This window comes from Lipotes vexillifer, unplaced genomic scaffold (assembly GCF_000442215.2).
Source record: "Lipotes vexillifer unplaced genomic scaffold, Lipotes_vexillifer_v1.1 scaffold308, whole genome shotgun sequence".
Classification (NCBI taxonomy): domain Eukaryota; kingdom Metazoa; phylum Chordata; class Mammalia; order Artiodactyla; family Lipotidae; genus Lipotes; species Lipotes vexillifer.
The window spans coordinates 2,246,643-2,272,964 of NW_006792985.1; the positions used below are offsets into that span (position 1 = coordinate 2,246,643).

At 39.7% G+C, this 26,322-nt stretch overlaps 2 protein-coding genes across 2 annotated transcripts in view; one reads left to right on the top strand and one right to left on the bottom strand.

Annotated features, from left to right (window-relative positions):
- Positions 1-19,317, bottom strand: part of FZD3 (frizzled class receptor 3) — a 95,241-nt gene extending 75,924 nt beyond the window's left edge. The window contains exons 1-2 of the mRNA XM_007466151.1: positions 19,192-19,317; positions 9,412-9,940 (exon numbers count right to left, since the gene is read on the bottom strand). Of these exons, the coding sequence (XP_007466213.1) occupies positions 9,412-9,600 (189 nt within the window). The 5' untranslated portion in view covers positions 9,601-9,940; positions 19,192-19,317. The remainder of the gene's footprint in view (positions 1-9,411; positions 9,941-19,191) is intronic.
- Positions 19,318-22,632: 3,315 nt separating this feature from the next.
- FBXO16 (F-box protein 16) overlaps positions 22,633-26,322 on the top strand; it is a 57,072-nt gene continuing 53,382 nt past the window's right edge. The window contains exon 1 of the mRNA XM_007466183.1: positions 22,633-22,678. The gene's annotated coding sequence lies outside the window, so the exon portion shown is untranslated. The remainder of the gene's footprint in view (positions 22,679-26,322) is intronic.

Below are 26,322 nucleotides of genomic sequence, written 5' to 3' on the forward strand. Positions count from 1 at the left end.
TAACCAAAGTGATGGCTACACAAATTTATACGTGTGATAAAACTGCAAAGACAATATACACACATGTACATGTGCATTCACAGACACAAAAATGACTACATGTAAAAACTGGTGAAATATGATAAGGGCTATAGATTGTACCAATGTTAACTTGCAGGTTTTGATACTGTATAATAGTTATATAAGATAGGAAGACTGGGGGAAAACTAGGTACAGTACAAAGATTCTCTCTGCACTATTTTGATGTATGTACATACATCACACATATATGCATATGTATGCCTTAAGTGAGTCTCAAACTTGCCTGGTCCTCAGCAATGCATACAATACCAACTAATCCAATATCATGATGTTACTATGTTAGTAAAACCTCCATTTGTGAGCCCCATCATGAATTATAAAATTGACTTAAGTGACTATTTTGTGCTGTTTGCACTGAGTCTAAAGCTATAAGTTTATGCTTCTGCCACTTGTTAGCTATAAGTACCTTGTGCTGTATCTCAGCTAGCATTTACTGACATTTACTACAGGCTAGGCAGTGCTGTAAGTGCCTCACACATCTTATTTAATCTTCTCAACAATCCCATAAGGTAGGTACTATCATTAGTCATCCCATTTTATAATACACGTGAAAAACAATGAGACACAGAAAGTTAAGTAGCTTGCCCAAGATCACATAACTACAAAGACAGTTCCAAGAGTTAAACCTCTACATTCTTATCCAGAGGCCTTGAGCTTAACCAATTTTTTCTATGTAACCTCTGTAAATTTCAGGTTTTTCCTCTGTAAAATGGTCTTATTACATAAAAATAAGAATAGGGACTTCCTTGGTGGTGCAGTGGTTAAGAATCCGTCTGCCAATGCAGGGGACACGGGTTCGAGCCCTGGTCTGGGAAGATCTCACATGCCGCGGAGCAACTAAGCCCGTGTGCCACTGAGCCTGCCCTCTAGAGCCCACAAGCCACAACTACGGAGCCTCAGTGCCACAACTACTGAAGCCCGCGCGCCTAGAGCCCGTACTCTGCAACAAAGAGAAGCCGCCGCAGTGAGAAGCCTGTGCACCACAACGAAGATGAGCCTGCACTCTAGAGCCCACAAGCCACAACTACGGAGCCTCAGTGCCACAACTACTGAAGCCCGCGCGCCTAGAGCCCGTACTCTGCAACAAAGAGAAGCCGCCGCAGTGAGAAGCCTGTGCACCACAACGAAGAGTAGCCCCCACTCACCGCAACTACAGGAAGGCCGCATGCAGCAACAAAGACCCAATGTAGCCAAAAATTTTTAAAAATTTTTAAAGATTAAATTAAATTTAAAAATAGAGTACAGGGGGGCTTCCCTGGTGGTACAGTGGTTGAGATTCCGCCTGCCAATGCAGGGGACACCGGTTCGAGCCCTGATCTGGGAGGATCCCACATGCCGCGGAGCAACTAGGCCCGTGAGCCACAACTACTGAGCCTGCGCGTCTGGAGCCTGTGCTCCACAACGAGAGAGGCCGTGACAGTGAGAGCCCCGCGCACCGCGATGAAGAGTGGACCCCACTTGCCACAACTAGAGAAAGCCCTCGCACAGAAACGAAGACCCAACACAGCTAAAAATAAATAAATAAATATTTAAAAAAAAAAATAGAGTACAGGGTTTCCCTGGTGGCACAGTGGTTGAGAGTCCACCTGCTGATGCAGGGGACACGGGTTCGTGCCTCGGTCCGGGAAGATCCTACATGCCGCAGAGCGGCTGGGGCCGTGAGCCATGGCCGCTGAGCCTGCGCGTCCAGAGCCTGTGCTCCGCAAGGGGAGAGGCCACAACAGTGAGAGGCCTGCATACCACAAAAAAAAAAAAAGAGTACAGAACCCAGTAAATGACATTTTAAAAGGAGATTAGGAAAGAGTTGCAAATTAATAAAGCTGCAGAAGGCCTATTTGATGGGCATGAGGAACCCTGCTGATTTCCCATTCTCAACTCCCAAGTGAGAAAGTCAATTGTCAATTGGAATGGTGTTTTAAAAAAGCAAAACAAAACATGCATGAATCTCTAAATCACTATGCTGAGTGAAAGAAACCAGACATAAAAAAGTAGATACTATATTAATTACATTTATATAAAACTCAGAAAATGAAAACTAATCCATAATGACAGAAAACAGATCAGTGGTTGCTTGGAACAGGGAGCCAACTCAGGGAGGTGGACTACAAAGGGACACAAGGAAGCTTTTAAGGTGATGGAAATGTTTTATATCTTGATAGTGGTGATGGTTTCATGGATGTATACATCTGTCAAAACTCATCAAATTGAACACTTTAAATGGGTGCAATTTATTGTACACAAATTATACCTCAATAAAGCTGTTACATAAAAACAAAAAAAATTAATATATTTCAAATAAGCAAACTGCCTTGATTTTAACCCTAACAATTTTTAACCTCAGCAAAATCAAAATTAAATGAGCTAGGCTGAATACTGCAAAGTTGAGAATATGTTAAGATAAGGAATACTATCAAAGCTCTATAAAGGAGAAAAAAGGAACTTTAGCTGATTAAATTTTTAAAAGATTCTTACTGAGTACTTCCCTAAGCAGTAATACTTTTATTCACTAAATTAAGACCAGGGTATACAAAGTTTACAAACTGAAAAGTAACTTTCTAAAATTAAATTTCTGCTTTCTTCAACAAAGGTGCAAGACATGGAACCTTCTATTCTTTGTTCAGATTCAAATCAACCAAGCCTTTGTGCTCTCATTCTCTTTCTTCTTTGAAATTTCCATTCCTGTTACCATAGGAACCTTCTAGCTGACAAGCCCTCAAGCATAGCAACAGCCTAAGCTTAGCAAGGAGTGTGAAAAGGGGACAGAGTCAAAGGCCAAAATTTGACTCAAGAGAATCAGAATTCCAATCTTTGTCACTCTACAAAGGGTCTGATAACCATAGAAACTGTATCCTACTAGGTTTGGGAATATTATGACTAAATTCACTAAATGTGAAAACAAATGTGGAATGGCACTGAAAAGTCAAAAATGGTATTCATTCTATCTCAGATCCAAATTAGAGTGAGAAATTATTAAAAAACAACTTTTTAGAATAATTTTAAGTGATTAAGAATAAGACCTTTTAAAAAATTTTTTGTAACAATAAAATTCCTAATGAGAAAAGGTCTAAAACTTTAAGAATTATACTTTATATATACATATTAAAAAAATTCTAGGTTTGCAATAAAATACCTTTAATCCCACAGATTTGCTTTTCTTTTACAAATCTTACTTTTTTAAAATGTCTTATGACAGCATATTAAATACTTTCCAATATTCTTTCAGTGTGTTGGTTTGCAGAAAGATGACATTATCACAGGCGTATATTTATCTTCTTAAGTCAAAGGGGAGTTTCCAGAGCTGCCCATAAAATTTGACTTTTCTTCAGGAAGTAAACTTTTTTCAAATATCATGAACAGTTGTAAATTATGGTCTGTCTCAAAAGATAAAACTTCACAGGCTTCCCTGGTGGCGCAGTGGTTGGGAGTCCGCCTGCCGATGCAGGGGACGCGGGTTCATGCCCCGGTCTGGGAAGATCCCACGTGCCGCGGAGCGCCTGGGCCTGTGCGTCATGGCCCCTGAGCCTGCGAGTCCGGAGCCTGTGCTCCGCAATGGGAGAGGCCAGAACAGTGAGAGGACCGGGTACCGCAAAAAGAACCCAAAAAACAAAACAACAAAAAAGTGCTGTTGTCGATATCATTTAGTACAAATTCAGGTTGTTCCTCCAGTGCAAGATGAGCTAACAGACCCCAGACCCATGCAGAGGGCCGGGCAACCAAAAAAAAAAAAAAAAAAAAAAAAAAAAAAAGATACAACTTCACAAACCACATTCCATCACACTTAGTAATTTAATTTAAAATAAGTATTTTTAAGGCATTCCTTTAAAGTGATTTGTCACACAAGAAAATCAATTAAAATTTTAAAAGCTATTTTTTTCCTATAGTCAGAAATAACTAAATGCAATTAACTCTCCACTACTTGTGTGTACATTTTTCAATTTAGAAGTTTCTTAATTCCTGGTTGGTTTCCCTGTCACACAATAGGCTTCTCAATCCAATTCACTAGATTATTGTTTGCTTAGGGAAAATCACCTTATTAATATTAACCTAAACAAAAGATAATAAGAGAGGTAAATCTGCTGGATAATGCATATATTCTAAAGATATAAGCAATGAATTTCAAGAATAAACATAATCAAAGAAATTTCATTTCCTAAGAAGCCCATCCACAAAATGTTAATTATTGGTAGAAAGGGGTATATTATTCTCATAAAAACAAACAAAAAATCCACCTGTCTTTCAAGGTCAATTCAAATATGATCTGCAGCTATCTCTTCTACATATGATCCTTCTCTCTTTTGAATCCTCTTAGCACTTTATGCCTATTTATGGCATTTACCAAGCTCTTCCTTAAGTTTCAGTCATTCAATCAAAATGCACTTAATAAATACTAAGTCTTAGACACTGCAACTGGGAGGTAGACAAAAAAGGACAGCTGAGATTTTTAAAAATAAAGTTTCTGTACTAATTTTACTATTTTGAAAACACAATGTGTTTCTTACAGAAAAATCAGAAAATACTGATACAAACATTAAATAAAAAACATAGAAAACACAAATAAATTGTGCTAATTCAGGAACAATCACTATTGGCCTTGGCAAAAATCTCTCCAGATCACTTACTCTACATGAACATGCTTTTTTTTCTTCAACAAAAACAGGATGATACTACACGAAATGTTTTATTATCCACTCCTTTTCGTCCTACTTATTAATGCATCAAGTACAACCATTAGAATATGACAGGCAAAGATGGAGATGAGACTATTAAGGCAGAAAGAACATGAGAGGTCTAGAGATGAGAGTTGGTTGGTTTGCTTTATTTTTTTTCTTAATTACCCCACGTATAAGTGTAAACACAATGTTGAAAGCTTCAAGTCATTTTGATCTCCACTCCCCCCACCCCCTGCCAAAAAAGGGCAAAGTAAAATACTAGCGTTCACAGGAAAGTGGTATCTTTGGTACTGGTATGAGGATTACCATTACCATCGCCAAAAAGCCCATCACTATTTATCAATTACAACTCCAAGAGATTAAGTGCTTAGGTACAGCACTACAACCACAACCATGACTACCACCACCTCTTACGGAAGACACAGGGTTTTTTTTTTGTTTTTTCTTTTTTGCAGTACGCTGGCCTCTCACTGTTGTGGCCTCTTCTGTTGCGGAGCACAGGCTCCAGACACGCAGGCCCAGCGGCCATGGCTCACGGGCCCAGCCGCTCCGCGGCATGTGGGATCTTCCTGGACCAAGGCATGTGTCCCCTGCATCGGCAGGCAGACTCTCAACCACTGAGCCACCAGAGAAGCCCGGAAGACACAGTTTATAAAGTTCATTAACTCACTCAAACATTTCTTTAGCAATTATTATGTGTTAGGCACTATGTTAGCTGCTGGCCCTACAAAGATGAATAAGGACATCAACAGCAAGCTTTGCTTGCAAAAGCAAATGTCCTTCACTAAGAACTGAATTTAAAAAATGCGGACAGGGGCTTCCCTGGTGGTGCAGTGGTTAAGAATCCACCTGCCAATGCAGGGGACACGAGTTCGATTCCTGGTCCAGGAAGACCCCACATGGCGCGAAGTAACTAAGCCCATGCACCACACTAACTGAGCCTATGTTATAGAGCCCGCGAGCCACAACTACTGAGCCCACGCACCTAGAGCCCGTGCTCTGCAACGAGAAGCCACTGCAACGAGAAGCCTGCACACCACAATGAAGAGTAGCCCCGCTTGCCACAGCTAAAGAAGACCGTGTGCAGCAACAAAGACCCAATGCAGCCAAAAATAAAATAAATAAATAAAATAAATTTATTTTTTAAAAAAAGAGGACAATCTTGTACCCATTAGAATGGCTATTATTCCAAAACAAAACAAACAAAAAACCCAGAAAATAACTAGCACTGGTAAGGATATAGAGATATTGGAACCCTCGTGCACTGTTGGTAGAAATGTAAAATGGAGCAGCTGCTATGCAAAACTGTGGTGGTTCCTCAAAAAAATTAAACATAGAATTATCATATTATCCTGAAATTTCACTTCTGGGTGTATACCCAGAAAAAGTTTAAAGCAGAGAAACAGATATTTATACATCCATATTCATAGCAGCGATATTCACAACAGCCAAAAAAGTGGAAGCAACCCAACTGTCTGATGAATTAATGGTTAAACTAAATGTTTTGTATATACATACAATGAAATATTATTCAGCCTTAAAAAGGAAGGAAATTCTGACACATGCTACAACATGGATGAATCTTGAAGACATTATGCTACGTGAAATAAGCCAATCACAAAAGGACAAATATTGTATGATTCCACTTAAATGAGGTACTGGAGTAGTCAATTTCTTTTTGTTTTTGGCCAAGTGGCCCAGCTTGTGGGATCTTAGTTCTGCGACCAGGGACTGAACCTGGGCTCGCAGCAGTGAAAGCACGAAGTCCTAACCACTGGACCACTGGGGAGTTCCCTGGAGTAGTCAAATCCAGAGAGAAAGAAAAAAAGAAAGAAAGAATGGTGGTTGCCAGGGACTGGGGAATGGAAGAATGGGAAATTATTGTTTAATGGGTACAGAATTTTAGTTTTGGAAGCTGAAAAAGTGCTGGAGAAGGATAGTGTGATGACATACCAAGGCAACTGTATTTAATGCCACTGAACTGCACACTTAAAAATTGTTGGGATGGGGGAATTCCCTGGTGGTCCAGTGGTTAGGACTCTGTGCTTTCACTGCCAAGGGCAGGGGTTCAATCCCTGGTCAGGGAACTAAGATCCCGCAGGCCGCACGGTGCGGCCAAAAAAACCCAAAAAGATTGGAATGGTAAATTTTATGTTATGTATATTTTGCCATAATTAAAGAAATCTTTTTGAGGAATATCTATAAATGCTACTATGGAATATCCAGGATATACTGTTAAGTGAAAAAAGCAAGGGAGAGAAAACAAACAGTATGACACTATATCAAAGGAAAGTGAAAGAATATATAAATATAAACAGATACTGTATAAACATTTTATATAATTGTTATATTTATAATTTTTAATGGAAGGATAAACAAAAAAACTTTAAAAAAAGACTACCCCCTAAGGGAAGGAAAGAACAAGGTGGAGGGGAGAGGGCCAGAAACTAGACTTCTGATTGTACCTTGTCCTATATATAAAGTTCTGAAACATAATTATAAAACAAACTTAAGCCAAAAAAAAATGTTAAGTCATTCTTTAAAATCAAAATGAAACACAAACCTAAATTGTGTACTGAATTAAACCAAACAGAGAAGTACTTAAGTAACTTAAAACACAGTAATTTGACTGTACATCCTTGGTGAAATACATCCCTAAGGACTAAAAGAAGTAGAAAGAAATCTAAAACTGCTTTCAGTAATTACATTGTTAGTAATAATATTGCTATTATTCTGAAATTATATAATGTCTCTATATAATAAGGTTTCAGTATAAAAGAAAAAACAAAACTAAAATTTTAAACTGTTAAATAAAAACTCTGCAATATGATTTAATTGCAAGTATCAGTATAAACTCATGATGTACTTTCTTTTTTAAAAAAAGTACTTCCTAGCTCTGTCTATGAAAAGGCCTAAAAATGACTAACCTAGTATCAATAAGCGTAACACCCAGATAGCAGTCCATGAAAATCCTTTCCAACTAAAAGGAACCAGCGCTCCCTAAAAAAACTGATAATTCAAGGTCTAAGGCAGAATTTTATGAAATGAGGTTAGATCATACCAGAAAGCAAGGAAGCTATTAGAAACCACTAGGGTAGTGTCAAATACACTTAGGAGCTACCTTGAAGCGGCTCCCACTACCAAAGACAGAATAATTTGAGCCCTAATAAAATAATAACTGCAATGGACTGAAACACATCAAATATGGTAAAAATCCATGAGTTCATAATGATACTTAAAAAGAAAAAAAAGACCTCATTAGTCACTTTTGAAAGATTCTTGTGAATCAATTTATTATCCTAAAAACTAATAAACAAAGGAAAACAATCAAGTATTTATCCTGTCTTTTTTATAAAAACTGAACACAAGAGTAACTTAATAGTCCAATAGTCATAAAGAGGAAGTTTCTGTTTATAAAGTAGTCTGGCTGAGAAATGAAGAATGACAGAACTAGAATATCACCATTTTGCAAACCCCTAATAAAATTATTGACCTAAGAGATGATTGATGGCTGCTAAAATTACAAAGAGTAACAAGCAGACATTATGTGCCTACAAAGTTTTCTTTCAAAACAAAAACAGAGACAGAGGGACATGGTAAATAACATCACAGGGATGCAATCTGCAAAATAAAACTATGAGAAATAGGGCAAACATACTACAAGAAAAAAGGGGGAGGGGTAAGGGAAGGAGAAACTATAAACTGAGACATCAATTGAATGCATTGCATGAACTCTGATTTGAAAAGTCAACTATAAAATAAACTGTGAAATTCTAAGAGTAATTTAAACATTAATTGTATATTTGATGATACAGGTATGATGTTTACATATTTTGAAAGAGTCCTTACTTTATAGAGATATATACGGAAATATTTATGAATGAAATTATGGTGTTTGGGATTTGCTTTAAAGCAACCCAGGTGGGTGTGCAGTCATAAATGAAACAAGACTAGCTATGTGTTGATAATTTTTGAAGCTGGATGATGAGTATATGGTGTTCATTATATCACTCCATACATTTCTATCAATATATAACTGAAATTTTCCATAATAAAAAGTTACGGGGAGGGACTTCCCTGGTGGTCGGTCCAGTGGTTAAGAATCCGCCTTCCAATGCAGGGGACACAGGTTTGATCCCTGGTCAGGGAACTAAAATCCCACATGCAGAGGGGCATGGTAAGACAAGGAAATCATTTTAACTATTTAAGAAAATTCAGATACTGTAAACCACCAGCCTAAGGCTGAACAAAAGAACCCATTTTCAAAGTCATGTTACCTTCAATATTTAGTAACTGAATTATGAGTACTATTAGTATAGTCTGTTCTTTAAAGTTTTATTATCAAAAACAGAAAAGATGTAATCATATCGTAACTTGGACAATTTTAAACTTCTGAATGGCTATTATCTCCCAAGTTCCAGTGTTTCAAATTTCTTTATAAAAGAATACTGTCTGAAAACTAAGATGAGTAACATTCCCCAAACATGAAATCTTCAATCCATTAGAGTTTGAACCTAAATACATAACTTTTTAACGTACAAGGTGTAGTTAAAAACAACATTATTTTCCTGTTGTCTATCAGACACATTCATTAGCTTGGTTTAACAGGGCAATACAAGAATCATTTTCTACGACATTCAAATAATAGATCAAGTCTTACCTCCATTGCTAAAGCTGCTGTCTGTTGGTCATAATGATTCAGAAGATTAGGCATGAAGGTAGTATTATAAGGCAAATCTTGGCACATCCTCAAGGTAATAGGTTCACAAGAAAACAAACTGTGCCCACCTATACGCCCCACAAACAAAGTCAAGGGCCACAGAATGAAGACGATCCAACTCATAGCCATGCTTCCTCGACTGAATGAGAATCAGATGATCAGGCCTACTCAATATGTATTTTAGATCTCTATACACTTGCAGGTCTCAGCTTGAAAGTACTTCTTCTATCTTTCTGTTAAGTTCTTCAAACAGAAATACTCTTTGCACCGTCAGAGGTTTGTTAACTTGGTCTCACAAAAGGCATTTGGTTTTGGTTTCACAATATGGGAAAATGACATCATCTTGCCTCTTCTTTTCATTTTATTACATAGGGCACCACTTGGCCAACAGATAAAGTTGATCAACCACATTCCCAAACAACAGATTCCATCTTAGGAGAAGAGCTATTTCTTCCCTTGACTGAAATATCTGAAAAGAAATTTTTTAAAAATGGGAGAAATTAGTCATTTCCTCTCAAAATATTATGGACTTGATATTAAAATCTTTGATTAGCTCAGTAAAGTTTCAGGATACAAAATCAGTATACAAAAATCAGTTGCGTTTCTATACACTAACAATGAACTACCAGAAAGAGAAATTAAAAAAAAAAAAATCTTTGATGAGAGATATAATACTGACCTAATAGATAAAATACATGGGTATTTCATAGAGTATAGTTTTTCTACTTTATCATTTATAGTATAGATATACTAACATAATACATGAACAGCATTCAAAGGCAAATTTTCTTCCCTCAGTTGCCTATATAACATATCGTTTAATTTCCCATCTATGATGGCAATTTTTCATTTGTCACAAGACATAATTGAGCCATTTTGAAAAATCTGTATGCTGTTGTCCTAAACTTTATTTAAATATCTGCCACACTTATAACCTAAGTTATTTAATTTAAATTTTATTATATGTGTTTTAACCATTAATAGTGCAGTTTTTACATTAAATGATTTGGCAGATGGTATCTGTGAAAGATGTAAAATATAAATAAATAGAAAGATATGGATTCAAGCCTCTTTATAGCTCTTTGAGTCACTTAACTTCTCTGAACTCAGAACTTTCCTTCCTGAAAATAGTACCTCCCTAACAAAGACGATTTATGAGTTAATTATGAAGTAATGCATGTAAAAGTACTCTATAAAAGGTAAAGCAACATCAAACATTAGGTAGTTTTATTGTTGAATAACAGCTGATACAAAGACTACTATCAACCAGTACTGAACTGGCAAACAGAAGATTCTAAAAGTAGTATCAGGACATTTTCCCAATATTACTTCATCCTTTTAGACAGTACAAAAATTTAGTACCATAGATGTAGAAACATTTGACCAAGAAATGCTTCATTACACACAGCCAAGTTGCAAAGACTAGAAATCATCCCTAGAAAGTTATAGCAGGAATAGGAATGATTCCCAGTTATAGTTTCTTCCAAGTTGTAGAATCTTTGACTTGACAGTACTTTTCCAAGGGTAAAAATATGCATCTCATTTGGGGCTGGAAGGGTACAGGTGGAGTGGAAGGCAGGTCTGGCAGGAAAAAAGCATATACTAAGCTATCATACTTTCATTTGGTTTCATAATGATGTTAAATTTGCTTTTATTTCATTTTGTTTCATAGATATTAGATATTTCTGTTTGTGGTAGACAGCCTAGATTGGGAAAACATGAAAAAGACAGGTTCAGAAATTCTCAGAGACCCAGGTTAACAGACAACTTAAATATATACTAGGGCCCGTGACAGCTTAGACCTTGAGACCTGGAACTGGGTTGGCTTAAGCAGGGAAGGAAACTGTCCTCTGTCCACTGACTATCAATGACTGGGACCTCTGCATCCCAAGCTTTAATTACTAGGTAGAAAAAACTATTTGGAGAAAGTAAAGCAATGGCTGAATCTTCCCAATTTCTCCTCCTAGTATTTGGTCTTGAGTAGTGGAAGGGAAAAGGAAAGTCTGTGGCCTCCAGAATTAGGAACACTAAAGATACGAGCAAACTTGTCCCCAAACATCTAATCTCTCTAATACTGAAATCTCTAACCCAGAAATATTTGCAAAAGCTTCTGGGCCTGCCATATTCTTTCCTCCTTCAAGCTGGTCCCAAAAATGTGATGTCTGGCTAAAGAAAACTGATAATAAACACAGTCATTTATATTTAAGCTTAATTACCATGCAGCACAGTAACAATTATGCATATCATTAAATGTGTCAAATAACCACTGAAAGCTTTATTTGGTTACAGTATTAAAGCATCCATATAAGTTCCATCTTTGTAGTTTGCTGCTTATGTAGCATGTTCATCTGCTTGCAACTAAAAAAAGTTAAAGGGGGGCTTCCCTGGTGGCACAGTGGTTAAGAGTCCGCCTGCCGATGCAGGGGACACGGGTTCGTGCCCCGGTCCGGGAAGATCCCACATGCTGCGGAGTGGCTGGGCCCATGAGCCATGGCCGCTGAGCCTGCCCATCCGGAGCCTGTGCTCCGCAGCGGGAGAGGCCACAACAGTGAGAGGCCCGCGTACCGCAAAAAAAAAGAAAAAGAAAAAAGTTAAAGGGAACATTGCTCCCTACTGAATATGTATATAACAATAAGAATTTCAAAAATTTCATTTAGACTAATCTATTTTTCAAGCAGTATGGGTTTCAAATATATGGTTCAAAGAAGACTACCACATAAAACTTGAGGAAGAAACTAAGCAATAGCTCATTGGGTTTTTGAAACTAGATGAGAAACCCCCTTACACTTCTGCCTATTCTATTCACTTGTTTTTCTCTCAATTATTCCTTTTGCCTCATTTACAAGCAAGGCTCCCCACCACCTTACAAAAGTGCTTTCCTTTATGTACTACGATATTCAAATTTCCATGTATCAGGACTTCCCTGGTGGCACAGTGGTTAAGAATCCACCCGCCAATGCAGGGGACACCAGGTTTGATCCCTAGTCCGGGAAGATTCCACATGCCATGGAGCAACTAATCCCGTGTGCCACAACCACTGAGCCTGCACTCTAGGGCCTGCGTGTCCCAACTACTGAGCCACATGCTGCAACTACTGAAACCCATTCGCCTACAGCCCGTGCTCTGCAACAAGAGAAGCCACCACAATGAGAAGCCTGCGCACCGCAACAAAGAGTAGCCCCTACTCGCCACAACCAGAGAAAGCCTGCGCACAGCAACAAAGACCCAACGCAGCCAAAAAATTTAAAAAAAAAAATTCCACATATCAAAACATTTTTGTAAAATTATTATGTTAGGCTGGGGTATAATCTTAATACATCAAGAGTAGTTTATGATTATTAAAATAAATAAGAAAAAAAACAGTGGAATGCCGTGAGACAAAAAGAAAAATAGGAATAGTAAAAATCTTAAAGAATTTATATTTCCCCCAAATCAGAGGTGCCCTAATCTTAATGTGTAGCAGATTCATAGATTCCCCCATAAGTCTAAGAAATCTGAACCTCTGGAAAATGATATGCATTCTAATGATTATCTCAGGTTCTATTACAGGTGATCTATAAGTCCTATTTTGAGAAATGCTATCCTAAAATAGAGTAATTTAAGAGTATAGGGTATTTGTACATAATTGTGTGCTTAGCAAAAGTAATACATAAAATGAATTTTTTAAAAAGCAGGTAAAGAATACTTTAATAGAAAAATGGGAAAAAGACATAAATTTACAAAAGAAATACAAATAGCCAACAAACACATGAAAAGATATTCAACTTTACTACTAAAAACATTTGAACATGATATATAACATTTTTGCCAATCAGATAAGCAAAATAAGAATAAGAGAACACAGTATAGGAGAGGGTGCAGGGAAAAGAACATTTTCAACATTCCAACACTTTCAAATACCATGGGGTTTTTTTGGCCGTGTGACTTGCAGGATCTTAGTTGCCCCACCAGGGATTGAGTCCAGGCCATGGTAGTTGAAAGTGCCTAACCTCTGGACTGCCAGGGAATTCCCCACTTTCAAGTACTACTGGTGGGAATGTAAACTAGTTGGTATTTCAAAAAAAACAGCTACGTACATCAAAAGCCCTTAAAATGTGTACAATCTGATCCAGAAAACCTATTCTATAATTTATTCTAAGAGAGTACACACAGGGACTTCCCTGGTGGTGCAGTGGTTAAGAATCTGCCTGCCAGTGCAGGGGACATGGGTTTGATCCCTGGTCTGGGAAGAACCCACATGCTGCAGAGCAACTAAGCCCGTGCACCACAACTACTGAGCCTGCGCACCCTAGAGCCTGTGCTCCACAACAAGAGAAGCCACCACAATGAGAAGCCCGTGCACCGCAACAAAGTGCAGCCCCTGCTCACCACAACTAGAGAAAGCCCATGCACAGCAACGAAGACCCATGCGGCCAAAAATAAATTAAAAAAAAAAGTAAACACAAGTACACATGATGTATAACCAAAATGTTAGTGCAACATTGTTTATAAAATAAAAACCAGAGGCAACCTATAAGTCTACCAATAAGTAACTGGTTAAACTATGGTACAACCAATACAGGATATACTCACTAAAAATGATGAGCAGGATCTGTACATGTTGACATGGTAAGACAGTAACAATAAGTAAAAAAATAAAATTTAAAAATGGTTTGCAAAACAGCATATATATCTCACTTTTGTCAAAAAGATACATACACAGAACAGAATAAAACTATTTCAGTTGTTTAAAAATAAAATATAGGGAATTCCCTGGCAGTCCAGTGGTTGGGAGTCCCTGCTTCCACTGCAGGGGGCATAGGGTTCCATCCCTGGTTGGGGAACTAAGATCTCACATGCCTCGTGGCCAAAAAACAAAAACAAATAATTATAAATAAAATATTATAAATGCTAAAATTTTATTTAAAAATCTGTCGTATATTATTTGTGTATGGGATAATTTAACTCTGCTAAATCTATAAATGTGTGCTGACTGGCTGACAAGAATACTAGCTGAATCACTGATTTATTGGCTGCTAATTATGCAACAAGCCAAGGGACACAAAACTGTCCTACTGGGCTTCCCTGGTGGCGCAGTGGTTGAGAGACCGCCTGCTGATGCAGGGGACGCGGGTTCGTGCCCCGGTCCGGGAAGATCCCACATGCCGTGGAGTGGCTGGGCCTGTAAGCCACGGCTGCTGAGCCTGCGCGTCCAGAGCCTGTGCTCCGCAACGGGAGAGGCCACAGCAGTGAGAGGCCCGCGTACCGCAAAAACAAAAACAAAAACAAACTGTCCTACTGTAGATAGTAAGAAAAGCAAAAAACTGATGATTAACATAGTATGAGTCAAAAACTGATTTTCAATATAGAAAAAAATCAGATCACTTATTAGCTGAATCAAATGTTGTTATACAGTTTTAAAAAAAATTTTTGATATGTATTCTAAACTGCTTTTAAATAACATAATGAAATATCTGCTTCTAATCAAGATCATGTGAGTATGGGTAGCAACAGTCATTTTTCCTAAGGTAGAATCATCCTTGGAAAAGCTGTAAGTTGAAGTTCTAGACAGCAGGACACAGAGAAGATTCGGGACCCCAAGAGATACTGCCAAAATACAGCAACTCATTAAATAAAGGTTTAAAGTCCTTCTGGCATTCTTACTGATATTACATTTTTTTACTATAAGAATCTGCAGAATCTCTGCTGAATAAAGGCAACTGCTGGATTAACATAACTGGAGTGAACAGCCTCAGGAGGCAGGGTCCAGTAAAAAGTGAGCGATATGGCAACAGTTGTTCATGCCCTAACCCTGAGAAATGAGGCACATTCACTTTTCTACAGAGCAATATAACATGGAAAACTGATTTCAGATTAAGCTACTTGATTATCATTTCATCACAAAACAAAAAGGGATACATTTAAACATATACTTTAATTTTTATCAATGTGTAACATCAGGAATCTGATATTACCCAATTTACCAGTTTTCTTTTGATGACAGAAAGTAAAAGCCCTTAAAATAAGTTGAGTATTTGTCCTGAAGAACAGCAATAAAGGGGATGCAATCTTGGAAGACTGTCTTCCCAGGCTGGCTACAAAGCCAGACCCAAAGAACTCAAGTGGGAAAAGCAGGAGATGACAACAGTGAAGAGGAAAGCAGGCGGAATCCCAGAAGAAACAATGACAACAGTGGGCCCTGAGGGCTTGTCAGGAGGGTCCTGCAACAAAAGATTATGTTCAGCAATTCTATTCCAATTCACACTTTCTGTACAGAAAGTGATCTGGTTCATCATTCTCAGTTTAGATTTAATTTTCTTGACACTCTATAAAGGTAGATAACATTTTGCATTTCCAATTCAGAAATACCATCTAAAGGTTGCCTCAAACACGGTGGCTACAATGGGAACAGGAGAAATATTCCTTGTCTTCTTTCAGAGGAGTTTTCCAAGAATGCATTACAAGGATTAGCAATGACTACCTCTAAAGAGTTTCTTCTCTCAAGTAAATTACTGTCTTGTTGGAGAGCAAAATATACATTCAAAGCATACTCACTGCTCTAAGTGTTAGGTTCCTTTTCCTAAAACCCATGTGGTTTTTGGCCTTTTGTTTTCCATATCTTATTACTTAAAAAATAAATTCATTCTCGAAATACTGTTTCCTGGTTGCAAAAAGAAAATTTATACAGCTCCATATTTAATTCATAGGTCCCAGATTCCTATTAATCTCAGAGTATCTCCTTCCTACTTCATCTCTGTAATTTTTAAAGTTCATCTTGTCATCTACTGATTACAACGGATAATCTTCCAGTGTGCTGAGTGATATGGCTTAGAAAGAAAAACAAACACAGGAAAAACAAATACATCTAAGTTCAAAATTTAAATGAATGGTAGGCATCAAAATCCAGTCCATTTTACAAATTATACATTACTTTTAAGACTAGAGAAAGCAGAAGATCTTTTAAAATGAATCTAAAAACAAAACTGGAAAGTTAAAAGATAGCCAGATTCTGGACTAAAAAAAAAAAAAATCAGGTGACATTCCAGCCTTGGCTTCCCTTTTCAATTAAAATTTGTTCAGAAAATAGTCTAATATCAAGTCCCTGATTTTTGTTTTTTTCCCTTTAGCATGGTTGTATGCTTTGACTATAAAATTAGTTCAGTGAGATAAAATTTGGGGACCAGGATTTTTTTTTTTAAGCCGACTAGCCTAGTTATATTTATCTCAACCTTCATTTGCAGTGCATTCCTTGGATCCACCAAACTGTCACTAGTTCTCAGTATAACAAATTGGAATTCAAAGAGAGATCCATCATTTCTGATGCAATAGTCAGTTAAAACTGCTTCCTAGCCAATGAAGAGTTGTTACTCTTCAAACATTTATTCCTAGCCTTATGGAAATGCCACTATTAAAAACCTTCATTTCTTTCCTCAAGACCCTGCTACACATCTTTTCGCAAACCTACACTGAACAATCTCTCGAACATATTTCAAAGTCTTGCTTTTCATTTGCACTGTTGCTCTTTCCATGGGCAGCTGCAGCTTTAAGCAGCCCTAATTCTAGAGTTTTAGGGGTTAAAAAAAAACAAACCTGAGGCCAACACTGCTCTCCCCTGCAAAAGAAGGTAAAGATGTGGTAAGAACTGTTTCCTACCACCTGTCTCTTAAAGAAAATAAAGTCAATAGCAGCCTAACATCAACAAACTAATATGCTCAGAACAAGTTTTCAGTATAAAATCTCATAGTTTTACTAACAAATATGAAATTTAAGTTGGGGAGAGACATTTTTTTCCTGTCAAGTGGGAAACAGAGGACTTATTGTGAGTTAAAAACTCCCCTCGCTTTGCCCAATGATGAAGCTTTCACATTGTACTATACAAAGAAAGAATGTGCACTTTACTATTATATTCCCCTCAAACCTCCCTACTTCAAATATCTCAATTATGGGACTCCCAAGAAAAAGCCACCTAAATGTTCAAAGCACAGAATAAAGCTCAGAGGAATATAGTAGCTAAGATGAAAAAAGGAATGAAAGAGCCTACGGTCCTTTCTTCTTTTATTAATGGGACACTGTGGTAGATTCAAGAGAGGTGTGGAGGTAGAGAATATTAGTGGATGAGAAAAAAAAAAAGTAGAAGGAAAGAGAAGGTAGGCTTTACTAATTACCTTCTTATTTTCCTGAGAGTTTCAAAGCCCTTGGGGGATAGAGGAGGAACATGTTATTGCACTAAATAAAAGGCAACCCAGTAAGAGAAGGGCTGCATCTCAATTATCTTTTATCTTCAGCTCTATCCTTGCAAGCCTGCCCCCTTAAGCTTTTACACCACTTTCCTGTCTTATTACCTCTATGTTGTGGTTTGGTAGGTAGTTCAAGCAAACGCTTTTTTTTCTTCCTGGAGGAAAAAGATGGTATTGATTTGCTTAAAAGTACGGATGGAAAGTATTATCTTGAGGAGTAAATGCTTCTAAATAACAAAACTACTGATTTATCTATTCCTTTGACTGTCAGCACACCGCTAAAGGCTAAAAGAAGGCTGAAGAGGGAGGTATGTACATCCCCAATGTCAGGTCTTTGTTTCCTTGTTCTTGCGGTACTGGCTTTGCCAAGTAACCCAATTCCTGTAAATAAACATGACAGGTCTATGATAACTACTTCTATAAAATAAGATCTTGTTTGGCTGTTTTTAAATAGCAGTTACTCATTTCCATAGCTGCTAGTCTGCTCTGCTGCTCCATCCTTTTAAATTTAGAAGGGAACGAAAATTCAAATTTTCATTTTAATTCTGGACCAAAAACCGGACCTCTTTCCTACAGCAGATATTTTGCAACTTTAAGTTGACTCCTATGCCTGAATTAGTGGCATGTGCTTTTGTTCTATAAAAAAAAAAAAAAGGAAAACAGAAAGAAAAGAAAAAAAAAGAAGCAGCCGTCTTTCTTTCTCTTATTGAGGAGGCACCTAACTCTTCAAAAGCCTCTAGGAAGCTGCTAAAACGTCTTGAAATATTTTAACAGCAGCTTTATTTCAGAGGCTACGGATGAACTGCCCCGCGGTACCCCAGGGCAAACACACGGAGCATCAAAGCGGGCAGCGGGGGAAGCCTCGAGGAGGGAGCAGCAGACTTTGCGAACTGACTGGAGGGCGGGGAGGGAACAACTTTTAGGACTGGAAACAGGAGGCCGGTCAGATGCTGAGACACCGCCCGGGCCCGGGGAAGCCTCGACGCGGGTCTCGGGCGGACCCCCGCGCCCCGACGCGCAGCCCTCGGTGCATTGTCCTCCCCGCCGGCGGCCGCGTCCTTCACCCACGCCCCGGGCGGCCCCGGAGCGCCACACGCCCCCGCGGCGCCCACCGAAGCGAAGGGCTGGGCCGGGGTCGGCGCGGAGGGAACGTGGGCCACACTCGCACAGGTTGCCCGGCGCGAGCTCGGGACCGTGAGGGTTAATCCTGTCCGCGGGCATCTGTCCGCCTCAACCCCCAGCCCCAAACCCCGCGCCCCGCCGGCCCGCCGCCCACCCCGAGAAGCCCCGAGACACCCCGCCACAGCCCGGCACCCAAGGCTTTTGTTTTGGCCGCGACGAGAATAACGATCCCTGAGGAGGAGCTGCCGGGGCTGCTGGTGGCTCCTCGGCATAGGGTTAGACCGAGGAGCGGGCAGCCTCGGCAGCACCTCCTCAGTCCCCACACTCCCCGAGCCCTCTTCCCGCTGAGCCGGACGGGAGAGCCGCACGCTCCGGGGCTCACCTCACACCTTGGGGCCGGGCTCGTGGGGGGGCTGCGGCGCCGGCCGTGGGTGGGCGCGGGTCCCTCAGGTAAACGGAGCGAAGGAGGACCTCCGGCGCGCGCCTCAAGGCGACCGCGAGCTTTCGCGAGCGCCGGGGCGCGCGGCCAGCGGAGCGAGCGCGCGCGCGCACGCACGGCGCAGGCGCGCTGCGCAGGCGCGGCCGAGCGTTCCCGTTTTGAGCCCACCTGCCTGATACCCGCTCCGCTCGCCTCGTTTTTCCCGGATTCGAGCCGCTGGTGGTGCCTGGCGCCTCCTACCTCGCTGCGGAGTCGTTCCGAGCTCTGGAAGCGTTTTTCTTAAATAACCCCCTTTGCAAAGCCATCCCTCTTTTCCCTGCTGAGACAGCGCGGCGACTCTCATCTCTCAACCCTGGGATGCTAGTATTGCGAGACTACCAGGACCTGTTTTGAGAACCAGTGTGACCCCGGGGACCCGGGAATTGGAGATGGTTAAGAGGCGGGTCACCAGCTGCTGAGGGTGGCCCTGGGTTCAGGTGGAGGTAGTCAACTGGCCTGTTGCAGAGCTCCAGGCTGAAACAACAGAGCAGACGGGATACCTGCCCATGAACAGTTTATATCTACTTTACCAACACCTTAGTGGGCAGGTGGAGCTTGTGGATGATTGGTGGCATTCCCCCATCTTTTGCTCCTTAGGAAACGTTTCTCCTCGCTTTTTCTACGTAAGTAATTTTAGAACTGAAAGATTTCTTAGAAGTCATCTAAACCCAACCTCTCATTTTTCAGACGCGGAAAAGAACGGTCCAGAAAGGTTAAATGAATTACCCAAAATCACACAGCGTTTTAATGGCTGAGTTTGGATTCATTTCAAGCCAAAACTGTTCCTCTTTTTGCCTACATTATTTTACCTACCTTTCTCTTCCTTTTCGTCCGTTTTCAGCCTAGACTTCACAGGCATCATTTTGATCTGTGGTAGCACACAGGACTTAAAGTACTATTTTGATATTGTCCCACAATATGAATGTACTTAACATAACTGTACACTTGGTTAAGATGGTAAATTTTGGTTCGTATATTTTAACATAATCTTTTTAAAGGTGTTCCCCAAATGATAAATAAATGTTGAGCTGAGACAGCCATAAATACAGTTGAATGTCAGAAGATGAGCTATGGGAAAGCGCATCATAAAAGAGATCTGCAGAGACATTTTCAATTTCGTTGATAAATAACTGCTCGTGCAGTAACATTAAAAAAAAAAAAAAAAAGTAGTATTGATCCTTAGGCTGATTCTTAGCAAGTCATTGTGTCCTGTGGAGCCAACACTGCCTCTACTGAGGGTGAGTGAAGAAGCTGAGAGTGTTTGTGAAAATCTGTGTGGACCTGCTTCATGTACTTCCAGATCTCTTGTACCTGCAGATCTTCTGGAGATGTGCTGCTAGCACATTTTTTATGCAATTTACACACGGACACATTGAAGCTGTCAGGCACAGAACATATCTTGGTTCACACCGGGAGGTGGGAATGATGTAGAAATTATCACCGAATGTAACAACATGATCACATCTCAGAAATAGAACACTGAGTGGAAAAACCAAACTACAAGATATGTAAATTATGATAGCTCTCTAAAACCGCTGTATTGTTTATGAGGTCAACCATGTATATACAGTAAGCATAAAAAGTGGACTAGTGGGCTACACAGTAATTTCCTGTGTTGCCTCTAGGCAAGCAGGGTGGGGAATGAGATCTGAGAAGCATGCAAAAGGGGCTTCAACTGTTAATCACACACAGGAAGCAAAATGTTAACATTTAAAAAAATCTCTGTGGGGAGACAAGGGTGTTTCTTAGGCAAGTCTCTAAACTTTTCTTTGTGGTTGAAATGTTTCATTTAAAAGTAATGTTGAATTATCAAGGATATTGAGCCAGTGCGCTCACCATGAACACAGGTCTAGAGGGTGCTGGTTGAGAGGATCGAAGAAAGGGACCTTATTTTCATGGATAACAATATTCAGCTCTAACAGGGTTAAAGTGTTCTGCTCTCTTTAAACCCATCTCTCTTTCATTCAATGTTGTAACCACCAGTAGAAAATCTTTAATGAGCGGGAACTTCACAGAGACGCAGCACTCTCCCAGCATGTTGTTAAAACTGGTCTCTTTCTGGATGAACCCGTCTTGAAACCATACATGTTAACTGGTAATACACGGTAATTTAGTATTGCATCTACCTACCTCCCCCAGGCCTCTGGCCCTGCAAAAAGGCTTTGTTTATTCATTTTACATACAACCTGATCATGCGGAAAAACCACGAGGCTGGAATTCAGACAACCTAGGTTCTAATTTCAGTTTGGCCACTTACTGATCCTTTGTCAACTCATGGAAAGCAACAACCTCTATGAGCTTCACTTTTCATTTTCTTATTAAATGGGAGATATACAAATGCTGCCTATTTCAAAACTATGAAACGTTACAAACATAGAGTTTACATTTGTTTGCATAGGAGTACATTTTTATCTATTTTAGGAAATATTAGATAGTGAGAAAGTCTTTTTTGTTTGTTTGTTTAGCTGCTGCCCATAAGAACTGCTTTACATTTACCAGAGAAGCTCCATTCTGAAATGTTGAATGTTTTGTTTTTCTCTAACACTTGTTTATAGTTCTATCACAGTAGTTATCACTGTGGTCCTTACAGTAGTTATTTCTACACTGCATTTTCCAGGCTTCCTCATTAGATTTCTTTTTTAATCCTTGCATTCTCACTCCGCCTCTCATTACATGGTTGATACTCCACAAATTTAATTAATTAAATTAGACCGATCCTAAAATTTCCCAAATTTGGAGCTATTCTTATTAAGGCATGCCATCTGCTGGTTCCCTGGTGTATCTGTCAATCGGCCTGAATTCTTTAATCCAATAAATTAAAAGTCATGTTGAAGCATTTGCGAGTTTGTGTGTTGGGCAGTTTTCCCACGTTCTTCCACTTCCTGTGTGCAGGTGCTATTCTTTCACTGAACCTCTCTAGAATTCTTTTTCCTCCAACCTTCTTTTACCTGTTGGCCACTCTTAAAACCCGGAGAAATGGAGTTGACATTTTGGAACCCTGGAGCGACCAGAACGATGTAACTGGGCATGCTCAGTAGGTTGGCCTGATTTGGAACACACGTCTTGAATGAGGGCTTTTAAGGCTGTTTATTTCGGGATCAGCTGCATCTTCGTACTAGCATTATATTGGGAGATTGCAGTCCCTCCGACCCTCTTGGCGCTCACACTTTTTCGTTTTATCCGTGCTTCCAATTTTGGAGCCAGCCCTCCAGGATCTCCTGGCCAATCAAGAGACCACATGTTGTTGCCTAAGAGACCCGAGATGCCAGCGAAAAGATTTCTAGGCGGTGATTGGACTACTGGAAGGGGTGGGGGCTAGACAGAGTCAAAGAAACAGCAACTATGGCAACACCAGCGCCAGAGGCTTGAAGAGAAAGACGAACCAAAAGAGGTGAGAGCAGTGGGCAGTGCATGAAAAAGATGGAGACTTTCGTTTGAGAGCTCCTTTCTCAGATCCTCCTGGGTCTCTCACAAACCTTGGCAGTGCCCCCCGGGAATTACATTTTGCTCCGTTTCAGCTGCAGTTCAAGTGACAGATGCTTCATATTTCTGAAATTAACAACCAACAAATAATTGTTTCTATGCCTATCAAGCACTAGCTCTTTGAACGGTATTATAGTTTTTCTGTTTCTACCTAGTTGAATATCAGATGAATTCATATTTAAGTCTAACCATACCCTCTTTCCTGATAATTTCCTGATAATATCTGATCTCCTCTGATGATAATGCAATGTACAATGGGTGAGATGTATGTTAGTATAGAAACTCAATCCTCTTCCACTCTGTAAACTCCAAATAAAAATCTGATCGTCCTGAGTTTAATACCAGTGGTCAGTTACTAATGTTGAGTTTTATCCTTCCCTTCCACTAGTTTTAATCCTTAAACCGCCTCCCCTCCACTGTTGTATTCATTCATTCAGTTGACAAATATTTATTGAGCACCCATTATGTACTACTGAGATTAGGATTCAGGTGAGCAGTGTCAGAAAACCACATAAGCAAAGAAGCATCAGTTTTGTACCATGTTCTCTGATCTGAAGTTCAGTGTGTCTGGGCAGATAGTGCATGAAGGGAGAGAAATGAGGATGAGGCTGAAAAGGTAGGTGGAGGTAAGTTCATAGTGGACCTAGATTTGCATGCTAAGAAGCCTGGATATTCTGTAGCCATTATCAAGCCTCTGAAGGTTTTTGAGCTGAAAAATGACAGGTATTTTTAAAAAATACCTCCCAAGGAGAGTGGTGATTAGCAAAGGTTGGGGGGGTGGTGAGGAAATGGGGAGATATTGATCAAAGGGTACAAACCTCTGGTTATAAAATGAATGAGTTCTAGAGACCCTATGTACAGCATTGTGACTATAGTTAATAATAATGTATACTTGAAATTTGCTAAACGAGTAGATCTCAAGTATTCTCATCACACACACACACACACAAACGCTAACTATGGGGGGGCGATGGATATGTTAAATAGTTTGATTGTGGTTAGTATTTGACAATGTATACATGTATTAAAACATCACGTTGTATACCTTAAATATATACCTTTTTTATTTGTCAAAAAAACAACAAACAAAAAAGAAACCTCTCTAGCAGTAGACTTTTAGCTCCATTATAGCCAAGACTCTCGTCTTTGTACCTCTAATACAGGCCTAATAAGGTCCTTAGTGCAGTTGAATAATGGTGACAGTGTGAAGAATGGCTTAGAAGATGGGATTGGAGGTACGTGGCCACTGGAACTTTACCAGAGGACCTATCTTTGCCTTTAAACATGGAACTAGAACCACACATTGGGGGTAAGGGCCATAAGCCCTTTTTCTTCCTTTTTATCCAAAGAAAAATTAAAGACGAACATTTAACCACAGCCATTAAGGGGAAAAGAGGTCATAAAAAAGCAACAGCAAGCTTTGTATGTTGAAGGAGGGACGACAACTTGCTTTGTCTTGTTATTTTTATGTATATTGTATAAAAGTGTCTGGGTGGTCTATACTGTGAACTGGTGTGGGCATGCAAATATGCACGGTGCCCATCTTCTAGAATGGATGGAGGAGGAAAAACTGTAAAAGGATAATGACAAAAGACAGAGCAGGGCACCTCCATTTGCCTGCTTCAGCAAGAATATTACCAAGAGGTCTCTTTCTCCCGGCCTGGCCCATCTCCTGAAAACCAAACTTTCCTCAAGTTGATTTGAAGAAAGCCTAATTCAAATAATTTCTAGCTCTGAACGACCCAGGACAAAGAAAACAACCAGTGTAAGGCCTTGGGGAGGCCCTAGAAAAGCTACTTTCTCCTAATCAGAAATTGTGCCTAGAATCAGTCAGATTGTTTCCTACACAAACTGGAAAGAGAGAGAGAGTTTCTCAGCTTACAGAAGGAGTTTTCATCAGATTCTCAAAGAATTTTATGGCCCTGAAAACAAAAGATTGAAAACAATCGGTTTAGGGAATTCCCTGGTATTCTAATGGTTAGGGCTCCACACTTTCACTGCTGAGGGCCTGGGTTTATAGAATTTTTTTTTAAATTTTATTTATTTTTGGTGGCATTGGGTCTTCGTTGCTGAGTGTGGGCTTTTTCTAGCTGCGGCGCGCGGGGGCTACTCTTCGTTGTGGTGCACAGTCTTATTGCGGTGGCTTCTCTTGTTGTGGAGCACTGGCTCTAGGCACGCGGGCTTCAGTAGTTGTGGCACGAGGGCTCAATAGTTGTGGCGCACGGGCTTAGTTGCTCCACGGCACGTGGGATCTTCCCAGACCAGGGATCGAACCTGTGTCCCCTGCATTGGTAGGTGGATTCTTAACCACAGGGAGGGCCCCGGGTTTAATCCCTGGTTGGGGAACTAAGATACCACAAGCTGCACAGAGCGGCCAAAATAAATAAATAAATAAATAAATATTTAAAATAAAACAAAGAAAACACCAATTGGTTTAAAGAGAAGAAAGGTCAAACATGAATAAATAACAATAACAAAAAAGAAATATGTGATTTTTAACTGAGCAGATCTAGATTCAGTGACCATGCTTCGTACCTATAATTTGCCTGCTCACGTGTACTTTTATAGCTGCCAATTAATAACACTGTAATGAAATCATTTCTTACACCTTTTGCAACATAGCTGTTTGGAGCTAAGAATATAAGGACTGATCTGAACCCCCTTATTCCCCCTTATGCCAGTGGAGTGGTGACAGCAAAAAACTGTAGGAAGATACTGCCTACTGTTTAAAACCCTGAGATTTTAAAACATTGGCTTTATCTTCAGCTCTAACTTAAACCTGAGAGAGAATATTACATGTCAAGTGAGAGCCTCAAAATTTCAGATCTAGCATTTGGGGAATCCTCTATCAGTTAAAAACTAGTGATTTTTTTTTAAAGAGCTGTCCAGTATTTGCTGCTGTAATTTTCGCAGCCCAGAGATCAAGCAGGCAAGTAAGTCCTAGCCCCCTCACTCAGCACCACTTCCTTGGATATGAAACCTACCTACAGAGAGGAAGAAAAGCACAAATAAGCAGAAACATTGAGGATACATACTGAAAATACCATCAGTCTGCTTTAAATATTTTTCACCTTAAAATATTTTGTTGTGGGCTTCTAAAGGACAGGCTTTGAGGCACTCTGTAAATGACAGGGAGTTCTAAGAAAGGCTGCAGGGATTCTACTTATCAAGACCACTCATCTGTCAGGCATTCTGCTTGAGCCTTTTTTCTCTAACCTTTGCAACAGCAGTTGAGGGTAGATATGCACATCCTTATTTTACAAATAAGGAAACTGAGATGGATTAAATAACTTGCAAAAAGTTACACAGCTAGTAAGTTTTAGAACCAGGATCCAAACTGTATAAGGTAAAAAGTTTTGGTTGCAAACAACAGAAATAGCTTCTAGCTAATGGAAGCTAAAGAAGAGATTGATTTATTGTATCAGCTGGCTTACAAAATGAGTAAGAAAGGACAAGGGGCTTCTGAAGGTTGAGGCAGCAATAACAGCTTATTAGTCTGCTCAGAGCACCTATGGTACTTTGAATGACCACCTCAGCTGTAAAGTAAGGATA